The sequence below is a fragment of the Acomys russatus genome, chromosome 19 (genome assembly GCF_903995435.1).
Source record: "Acomys russatus chromosome 19, mAcoRus1.1, whole genome shotgun sequence".
Taxonomy (NCBI): domain Eukaryota; kingdom Metazoa; phylum Chordata; class Mammalia; order Rodentia; family Muridae; genus Acomys; species Acomys russatus.
In genome coordinates this window covers 60511490-60522218 of record NC_067155.1, presented here as the reverse complement: position 1 = coordinate 60522218, position 10729 = coordinate 60511490, and the positions used below count along the sequence as shown (strand labels likewise).

Genomic DNA, 10729 nt, shown 5'->3' with positions numbered 1-10729 from the left:
GGGACAGGCAGCTTAGCGTGACTGACAGACCACTTTTAGTATGAAGTCGTAGGAAGGTTTCTTAGCTACTGGGAAGTGGCAGTGGGGTGGGGACAGCGGTATTCACCCACCCACCCACCCACCCTAGTCCCCTGGAGTAACCAGGGTAATCTGCATTTGATTACTTCCCCCTTCCCCAGGACACTGGGTTCCCTTTCCCCTAATGGATCACAGAGCTGGGAAGAACTGATTGACACCATAATGTGTTTTATTAGATTTCCTTTCCTAGGCGATTTCCAGGCACTGTCCTGACTGGACAATCACAGAATATTGCAGATTTTCCATGTTAACACTGTGGATGGGTTTTTAATCAATAAAACTGGGGCTTTTTTTTTTTTTCTTCTTACCTGTCTCTCCACTTGTCTGAACTGTCAGAAGCTGGGGTTTGGTGTGACAGGCTGGGCTTGGGGGGCTGTGGAGGACACTTCAGGGCCAAGCAGTAGGCAGCGCCATGTAATCAGGTGAGCTGGGAGCTAAGGGCCTGTTCGGGGCAGAAGGTGTCTGCATGCCTCTGAGACCTGGGAACCTACGGTGGGAGTGTTTGCCAATTCAAGCAATAAGAGGGTGCATCTTGGAGCATCCAGCCCAAGCTGGTGGATGTTTCTCTGGCTTCTGGCACCTGCAGGCTAAGGCCCAGGTGGTGGGTGATTTTGGTGACAACAGCGTGCCTGTCCCGCAGAGTGTTACATGCATGAGTGGGGTGGGGTGGGGGTAAGGGTGGGGGTGGGGGACTCAGGGCTAAACTGGTGTCCTGGTGGACCTGATGTGAAACTCCTGTCAAACAACAAACTTTTAAATGGTTTGCTAGGATTATTTCTGTATTGAAAGTTTCTAATTATGCTTTTTAAAAAAAATACTAAAAAATAAAGGTTCAAGCTGCCAAATTTCCTCCCAGGGTCTGTTTGCTCTCCTTCCCCTGCACTCTAGGTACCTGGTTTGTCCCGCTGCTGAGTCCAGCTCTTGTTCTCTGGTGCTGCACAGGTGCACATGGAGGGCCCTGGGCCAAGTCTGCTTTCTCTGTGAGCGGATGGTTCAGGGTGGTGTTTCCCCTCTCGGCCCAGAGCACATATGTGAAGATGCCAGAGGAAGCTCCGTGTTTATTCTGCACATGCCGGAAGGATGCAGTGGAAGCTCGTGCTTGGAGTCAGTTCCTTCAGCTGGAAGTTTGCCACAGGTAGGCAAGAGGGTGTTGGCAAGACACCTCACAAGTGCCCCTTGTGGGCCTAGCCTTGCCCCTCTACAGCATCAGCCAGTGGTGTTTTTTTTTTTTTTGAGACAGGGTTTTCTCTTTGTAGCCTTGGCCTCGTCGACCAGGCTGGCCTCGAACTCACAGTGATCCGCCTGCCTCTGCCTCCCTGGGTGCTGGGATTAAGGGTGTGGTGGCACACACCCGGCCAGGGGTGGCTTTTGACACAGAGTATGTTCGTACCAAACAACCCTCCACATACTCAGGAACTGAAGCAGAAGTTCTATAGAAATTCATTTTATTCTTATTGAGACTATTTTCAAAAGAAGCAGTGGTGCGCTGTTTTTCTAAAAATATGCCTTTATAGATTTATATGTGTGTATTATAAAATCCATACGTGTATTTACACAATTGCTACATACAAAATTACAGCACTGTGGTATGTACATATCTATAAGTACATTCTTTCCGCTCAGCCCTGCTGTGCTTTTCCCCGTGGAGGGCAGGAGGCTCAGTGAGTGGTGAGCAGCTGCAGGCTGGGCCCATAGAGCCTGAGCTGGGGCCTCAGCAGAGATGGGGCGGGTGCTGCGGAAGGAGCAGAAGCAGCAGGCTGTGGGCCCTGGCCCTGCTCACAAGCCTGGTGGGCAGTATCCGAGGCTCCCAGCAGCCTTACCCTATCCACCTTGTGGCACCCATGCTGCCTTCAGTGTGAGGGTTAAACCAGGCCCCTGGGAGGCCATTCTCTGGCCTGAACTTGCATTTGAGGTGGAGGAGGCTGTGGAAGACAAGTGCCCTCTCAGGCTCACCCCATGGGGTTGGGGGAGGTCTGGAAGGCTAAAGCCTATAGAGGGCCAATGGAAAAGCTGCCCTGCTCAGACCTCCCTAGGGGCAAGGACTGCACTGGAGGAAGCTGAGGGGTGGTGGCAGAAGACAGGACTGTCCCTGGGGTACAGGGTGGCCTCAACAGAGCTTGGACATACCCAGTTCTTAGGCATCTCAGCCACAGGCTGAGCCTCCTGCTATACAGGGGCTCCACAGAGGTGCATGCACACGGGTGAAGGGCTGTGCCTCTCCTGACTCCAGGCCAGTGGCTGGCGCAGGAGTGGAGGCTCAGGCTTCCTGAGGCATGCACAGGAGGGCCTCAATCTCTTCCCCGTGTTCAAAATCCAAGGAGGCAGCAGAGCCTTTAGGGTGGGCTGTGATCAGCTGGGTCTGCTGGGCTGCATGGGAAGTGGCTGAGCCCTGATCACTAACAGGATCCTGGGAAGCCCAGGCTGAGGCTTGGCTTGGGCAGTGGGCACACGGTTCATTCCTGTCCCTTGCTGGGGAGCAGCCTTCAGAGGACAAGGCAGGCCTCCTACCCCTCAGTCTCCACTACACTGACAAAAGGGAGTGAGCTCTCTGGAACCAACTGGGCCCCAGGGCAGGTGGGCAGGCGGGCAGGCAGTGTAGCTGCCTAGCCACAGCTGAGGGAAGACCCTTTTCAACTGCCACTGGTCCCTCCATTCTCAGTGGCCTGACTCCCCGCCCCCCCCCCCCCCACTTAGATTTTCCTGAAGAAGGAGAAGAGCCGTTTGCCATCCATGGTGCTGGGCTCCTGCCCCTGCCCTACGCCGTGGCCCCTAGAGAAGGCAGCAGCAGGCCGGCTCTGTTCCTTCAGGTGCGTGTCCATCAGCTGCCTGTCAATGACCCTGTGCATGTCATCCTGCAGAGAGGGAGAGGGGACGGGGATCAGCAGCTGCTCTTACCTGGCCCTGGGGTTGGACAGGGAGATGACAAATGTGGGCAGAAGATGAAGATGAGGCATGAGATGAGGAAGCACTGCAGCTGGGGCTGGTGGACCAACGAAGTGGTGAATGTGAAAGTGGTACCATGCCAGGATACACAGATGCCATATAGCGCTTGGTCTCCAGGCCAGCGTCCTGCGCCCTGATATTCTGTCTTTAGGTATAAATAACAGAGCAGCGCCCCCGCCCCCAGCTTATGAGACTGTCTGGATGCTTACCATCTGGCTTGCCACTCAATCCTCAGCCCAGAGTGACCTTAGCTTGCTAGCCCAATGACCTGGCCCTAAGAGGCTACTGGTGTTCTCATTCCTCCTTCAAGTCATTTTCAGGCTAAGCCACTACTATTCCCATATGCCAGGGTAACCACTATATGCTTGGGTCGGCCTTCACCCTGCTCTCGCCACTGCCAGGCTCTCACACAGCTAAAGCCACGGGCAGTGCCATCTTGAGATGCTGTCTTGTTCCAACTCAGAAGTCTGTTAGCTTTTTTATGGGGTAAGGACCTTACCCTCTTAGTTAGCTGGTTGCCTAGAAAATCCACCCTGTGCTGTTTTATAAGAGCAGCTGTGGTCATGATTCTAACTAGGAAGAAACTAGCTGACAATGGGCTATGCCACTAACGTTGCAAGGAGCCCCGTGTTCACCACCAGTAAGCACACACCATCACCTTCTTGCCTCCCTCAGCTTTTTAGCACAGCTGTGAGCTCTGACAAAAGACCCTAAGACTAACTCCCTGGGACTCAGTTGCTGGAGCCCACGCACATGGCAGAGGAGGCCAGGCTGGGGTGGGCTCCCTGCAGCAGGGGCCACAGGCTCTGCGCTCTGAGTAGCCACGAAGGAAGTGAGGGGCAACCAGGACAGCCTAGATCTGCTCCCAGCCAGCTTATCTGTCCCCCGTTTCACTTATCTTCTGATCTGTGGGTGTTACTTCACTGTCTTTGAAGGTTTCAGAATGAAATCAAAGGGCCCTGCTGACCCATCTTGCAGGTGGTGAGGACAAGGCTTGAACCCGTTCTCTCTTTTCATCCCTACCCTCCATCACATTCAGCTTCCTCGCCAGCTCTCCTCCCTTCACCCTTTCCCTGCCAGCTCTGTTTTCCACTTGCCTCTCAGCTTGACCCTGTCATTTTTGCCAACACATGGCCCCAGTGTGGAGCTCAGCATAGTACTTTCCAACACTCAGGACAAGCTCAGTAAAGTGTTGTTTAGCACCAAAGGGAAAAGCCCGAGGCCTTTAGAACGAAATCCTCTCAACGCTCCCATGTTTTCTCTGGCAGCCACTTCCAGCTGCACTTTATACTTTAACCATCAGGGGAATTCCATGGAACACATGTCCTTGGAACTTCACATGTAGGTGCACACACATGTGCATGAGCTGGTCATGATCCCATGCCTGCTGCTACTCCTGTGTTAAAAACCTGTCTCATCAGACGGCACTAGCCTGTCAGCACTGCCACACTGATAGCAGGGATGGGAGAATGGAGGCTTGATGGCACGTCACACCGCACAGAGAGAAGGCTCTGGCACACACGACAGTGGGCCGTGGGGACATGGCAGATGCAGGGCAGATGACAGGGGACGTGGATAGACACGAGGCTCAGGCTCACCTCAAAGGCAGGAGGGGTGTACAACTAAAGCTGTGGGTACAGGAACTGAGAAAGGCCACTAGATCAGAAACCAGAGGAGCCAGATAGTAAAAAGCCCTGAGGAAGCAAACTGTAGTTGGGAGAGAAGAGAGAACAGCTTTGTAAGCCACGTCCTGGCTATCTGGCTGCTGGTTGGAGCCAGGGAGCCAGTGACCTGACAGTACAGCCAGGACTGTGGTTGCCAGCTCCACAGGGCCACAGTGTAGTGGTCACTGCTGTTCTATCTGCATTATGGGGCTCACCTCACTAAGTCACGGACGACTTTCCAAATCTAGCAGCTGAGAACTGCTAACCACGAGGCCCACACTCTGATGTCAGCCTACCCCAACCTCACCCAGGAGCCACAACCCTGGGGCAGTATGGAGTCAAGAGACCCTGAAAACGGTGGTCCTAGAGACAGACACCCTGACTCATTTCCTCCAGGAACAGTGCCCTTGGAAAAAGGAAGCCACAGACCTTTGAGAAAGGAAGGGCAGCAACTACGGGAGGACTGCTGAGCTGAACCCAGATCTGAGTTTCAATCGGTCACATGGAGCCCCAGCATTGCTTTAAAACAAACAGAATGAGCAGCTGACAGAGGGCCCAGGCTACAACTGGTGACAGCACATCCCAAACACAGGCCACCTGGGCTTTCTGTCTGAGGGCATTCTCTCATGTCTCTAAGGCATTCTTCCCTGGGGACTATGACCAAGGGTCTCATGGGACTCTCATCAAAACTCTGTTTTGTTTTGGAGACAGGGTTTCTCTGTGTAGCCTTGGCTGTCTGGATTCACTTTGTAGACCAGGCTGGCCTCAAATTCACAGAGATCCGCCTGCCTCTGCCTCCTGAGTGCTGGGATTAAAGACATGTGCCACCACGCCCGGCTTTGTCATAACTCTCTCACAGGCTGGTTCAGAGATGCTTCATGGTGCTCCCCCACCTGGGCCTCTGGCTCTTGTTTACCTGCCAAGCCTCAAGCTGCTGTGAGAGGCTCAGTTTCTGCTGAATGGCATCCAGTAGCTGGCTGTTAAGAGACATCATGTCCATCTTGCACTTGGCGAGTTCCAGCTCTACAGCGTTCTTCCTGCAAAGGGATGAGCCACAATGAGCAGGGTACCCTGCGCCAGAGGACCTGCTTCCTCACTGGGACACCTGAGTGTAAGGGTGGGGAAAGGGGCTGATCCCACAGCACAGGGTCTCTGTAACCACGCCACTTGGAAGGACTTCTGCACGGTTCCTAACCAAGCTGGATAAGGGACGGTCCATCCTTGCTAAACAAGAGACACAGGGAATGGGTAAAAGAGGACTTTTCTGTGGAGACCAGAGCTCAGGATCAAAGGCCTCTTGACAAAGGAGCTGCTTGCTGGCCCTTCCCACAAGGCTATGCACACTGCAGGGTGGAGACCTTCTCCTGCTGTGGGGAGCAGGAGTCTTTGGACTCCTTTAAAGGAACTGACCATAAGGTAAAGATGTTTGAAGGAAGCCACATAATGGTGACCACAGTTTAGCAACTCTAGTATCCAATCAACTGTTTAAAAATAAAAAAGAGACAACATAACATGGGCAGGTGTAAAAACCCAGATACAGATGTTTTCTGAAAAACTTACCATGAGGAGGAAAAGGTCGAGCTATGTGAAACGAAACTGCCAGTGTGTTGACACACAAGACACCAAAACACACTGGATTATGTCTGGTGAGGCCACTGACGCTACCTCTCCCTACATGCGTCAGTATTTTCTGGGTACTATTTTGCTCACCTCCACAACATTACGACATTATAGCTGTCAGTGCAAAAAGCAGACCGGTTGGGGTGGGTATGAAAGAAGGGTGCAGTTAGCTGAGCTGCCTTTGCAAAACCAAGAGCCGCCGCCTGAAAGCATCCTGCACCAGACCCGTGGAGAGCTGCAGGACTGGCCTGTAGAGGTCACAGCTCTGGCCTCAGAACACCACACTAACCGAGCAAAGCCGGAAGGAGTTGGTGAGTCTCGTTTGTAAAAAGAGCTCAGACCATACTTCCTGCCTGCCTCGCCCTCCTCTACCCAGCAATTAGTCACCTACCCAGCGTCCCAGCCTGCCCCAGAATGGCGCATCCACCCGCCACTTTGCCCTGGAGGCAGCTCCAGACAGCTCTGGACTCATCCTGGCCCCGCCCACTGCGGCTGCAGGCCGCAGGGATAGGACCAAGCCTATCCAATGGACAAGGCTCAGATGCTGCAGGTTGCTTCCGTCATGCCCTACTGCCATTGGCTGTTAGAGAACAGTGGAACTCCTCGTGGTAGCGGTTGCCATGGACGCGATTTGCCTGACAGTTCCCAAACCCTAAGCAGCCCCCTTCACTGCCCCCACCAGCTGCTCCAGCCTCAGGAGGTGCCTTGTGTCTGCCGGCAGATGGCGCAACGAGCAGCCCAGAGCTACAGGAATGTGCTGACTAACGCCCGGGCCAGGAGCCTCCGCAGAGCTCTAGAGCTGCAGTGCGAACGGACAGGAGAATCTTCAAAAGGAACCGAGACCCAGAAGGCATGGCCACACAAATCGCTCATCAAAACATTAATATTCTTTAAAAATGAGTATTTCCAATATCCGGAAAAATTCCTTATATAAATGAAGTTATAATTTTTTTTGGTAAGGCAGATTGCTGAGTCTAGATTAATTTGTGGTATCCACATTGGTGTGGTTCAGGGGTAATGTCTGTTCTTTGCAGGTGCTTTTCAATTATAACGTGATAAAATTGCTAGCGGCTTTCCTATCGTGTGAGACAGCCCAGCTTAGGCGTCTCCCTTGAACATATATTAAAGTAACCTGGGAAAGAAGTGACCCCACCCCAGCCATTCGGCCTGAACTGTTCTGGAGAGACCTTTGGGTGATTATAATGTGTTCAGGCGCTGTAAACCTGAGTCAAAGTCCGCTTCTTTGCCACTGTTATTAAAGCACATGCTAAGTGTACTGCAAACCCTGGGCACACATGGACAAGTGTGAGAGCCTGAATCCCAGAAAATAAACTAGAGTAACAGACAACCCAATGTGAGGTCTGATCAGAGAAAAAAAGCAGACCCAAAGGTAAAATGGTAAGAGGACAATGATAACAGCAAAAGGCAGAATGTAAGAAAAGCAGGAAGTCAGACCGTGAGAACTGTGGCACCACTGTTGAAAGAAAGGCACAAGGCATATCTACTTAGACCAGCTTTCCTCAGACAAGCAGCAAGGGGTGAGCAGACCTGAAGGTGGCGCTAGTGAGTATGGTGGGAAAGCATGTTCCTCGCCCTCTAAGTTTGGGATTTAAGAGCGTTGCTTTCCATTATGCAGGCAGGACTCTCTGTAAGACAGCGAGTCGAGCGAACACATTCTCCCCCCCCCCCCAAACTTTTATCTCCTCAGTGAAGGGGGTGAGTGACTGAGGGCCCTATGAACTTTTGTTAGGGTCAGTTAGGTGTGGTGGTGCACACCTGCTTGAGGCTGAGACCAGGGAGTAATTTCAAGTTAGAGGCCAGCCTTAGCTGCTGCATAGCAAAATCAACCAACCAACTAGCAAAACAGGGGCTATGGAAAAATATTCCTTTGCTTCTCTGTATTTCCAAATTGCTGAATGCGGAGAAATAATTATACAATTATTTTCTTTCTTTTTTTTTCTTTTTCTTTTTTTTTTTTTTTTTTTTGGTTTTTCGAGACAGGGTTTCTCTTTGTAGCCTTGGCCATCCTGGACTCACTTTGTAGACCAGGCTGGCACAATTATTTTCTATAAAAAAAAAAAAATCCAAAAACCAAACCAAAACAACAAAACTGAAAATAATATTTGAGAAAATGACCTAGCTTATTGAAAATAAATGGAACAGTGGAAACTGTGAATGCTATGAAAAAGTACAAAACAAAGATCCTGGGTCCTCACCAACCTTAAGAGGGAAAGGAAGAGGACTATTACAGGCTTCAAAGCCAGACTCTAAACAACTAAAATGACATTTACGGAATAACTAGTTGGGGTGGGGTGGGGCTAAGGACACTGACTGGACAGTGGAGTGTAGTTCACTGGCAAGCACTTGCCTAGCACAGTTGAGCTCCTCAGCATTAAAGATACCACAAAACCAAACCACCCACCCACTCTACACTGTGCTTGTTAGGGATGCAGTGAAGGAGCCACAGAGAGGACAGAATGCAGTCCCCTCTGGATTTGATCTGAGGTAAGAACCCAGCTACATGGTCTGTGCTGACGCTGATGGATGGGTAGATGAGGGCTCCTGTTACGTTTCTATTTTTTGTGTATACTTGAGAATGTACATAATAAAGAGTCACAACTCTCACTAGCAGTGTCTACCTGGGGACAAGTGAAGTGGGTAGGACCGACCTTGGCCTTGTATAACCTAGACTGGCCTTGGACTCACTCTGTGGTACAGGCTGGCTTACACTGGAGAACCTTCTGTTTATACTTCCTGAGTTCTGAATTACAAGCGTATGACACGATGGCGGGGTTATCACACAATTTTCTTCCTTCTATTTGTCCTTCTTTCCAGACAACCCTGGCTGGCCTGGAAACTCGCTTTGTAGACCAGACTAGACTTGAACTCACAGAGATTCGCTTGCCTCCGCTCACTGAGTGCTGGGATTAAAGGCGTGCACTACCACACCTGACTGGGACCAGACCTTTTTTTTTTTGGAGCTAGGGTTTCTCTGTGTAACAGTCCTGGCTAACCTGGACTCACTTTTGTAGACCAGGCTGGCCTCAAACTCACAGTGATCCGCCTGCCTCTGCCTCCCAAGTGCTGGGATTAAAGACGTGCACTACCACCGCCTGGCCAGATTTTTAACAATAAGCATATACCTCAGTTTTATGAGGAGGAAATAAAGTAGAGGCTAGAGAAATGGTTCAGTGGGAAGAGCACCTGCCACACAGCATGAAGACTAAGTCTGGATCCCAGCACAGCTGGGTGTGGCTGTATGTGCTACAGGGGATGGCAACAGGGGCACATGGTGATGCATTCACCAGACACACACCACAGAATACACACTCCAAAAAAAGTTTCCAATTTGTGTCACTCACTTTGCGATGGCCTCATCCCGGTCCCTGATGGCCTTCTGAAGCTGCTCCTTGGGCTCCTTGTCCTCAGACGTCACTCTGAGTCGGTCCCTCTCTTCCTTCAGTGCAGTCATCTCCACACTCAGCAGCGTCACCTAGCATCAGATCGAAGAAAAGTGTGCTGACGCTGCTGTCAGGTGCTCTCTCCACAGGGGAAAGGTCCCTAGAGGCCAGTAGGAGGGCTCAGCAGGTCAAGGGCTCGCTGTGTAAGCCTCACAACTTAAATGTGGGCTCTGGAACCCAAGTAAAGATGGAAGTTATCCTCTGACCTCTACCTAAGTTTTGAGGAGCTGGAGAAAGGGCTCAGCAGAAAGAACGCTTTGTGCACCCTCCCTCAGTTCACAGTGGGCTGTAGGAATAAGTCTTTAACACCCACAGGCTCCAGGGGCATGACAGAGAGCCCTGCTGCTGCTCTGTCCTGATGCCCCTTTGCTGGTTCCAGCTCAGCGGCCGGGGACCCTAGGGAGGCTGAGCAGCTATGGATCCAGACGTTCTGTGCTGTTACCACATCTGCTTTGGCTGGGAGGCACCCCAGGCAGGTACTGAGAGATCAAACAGGCACCGGGGCTCTTGGAACACTTGGAAGCAGGGTCTCAAATTCTGGCACAGCTGCATCTAGCCATTAAGACCCACAGATCAGAGCCACATGGACCGTCAACACCTGTGATCGCTCTGTCACTTTGATCCTGTTATCTTTCCTGTGGTCTCTGCCTCAGTGAATGGCACCTGCTCAGGCCTCACGACCAACCCGGGAGTTATCACTTGGCAATGCAGAGCTGCTCTGTGGCTGTGAGAGTAACACGTTCTGTCCGTCCCACCCCACAGTGCAGGGCCTCGCTCACATGCACAGCAATCTCTGGAAGCATGTCGCTGCACTTACTCGTAAAAAACTTGTATACAGAACAGCTGACGTGAGGCAGTCACCAATCCAAACCATTACTCTTTGGGGACATTCCTGACTGTATATCCTGATGGGACACAGGGCACGACCTCCCACTGGGAAAGCCAGATGAGGAAGGCATCTCC

General features: G+C 51.7%; 1 protein-coding gene across 3 annotated transcripts in view; it reads right to left on the bottom strand.

Moving 5' to 3' along the window:
• Window positions 1-2765: 2765 nt before the first annotated feature.
• The window catches only part of Bicdl1 (BICD family like cargo adaptor 1), an 81580-nt gene continuing 73616 nt past the window's right edge, over window positions 2766-10729 (bottom strand). For 2 of the 3 annotated variants that reach the window (XM_051161646.1, XM_051161647.1), the window contains 3 exons: window positions 9668-9798; window positions 5602-5722; window positions 2766-2930 (listed from right to left, as the gene is read on the bottom strand). In XM_051161646.1, coding sequence (XP_051017603.1) covers window positions 2769-2930; window positions 5602-5722; window positions 9668-9798 — 414 coding nt within the window. In that variant the 3' untranslated portion in view covers window positions 2766-2768. Of the gene's footprint in view, window positions 2931-4619; window positions 4729-5601; window positions 5723-9667; window positions 9799-10729 lie in introns of all 3 variants that reach the window. The other variant, XR_007832361.1, reaches the window with a different exon arrangement.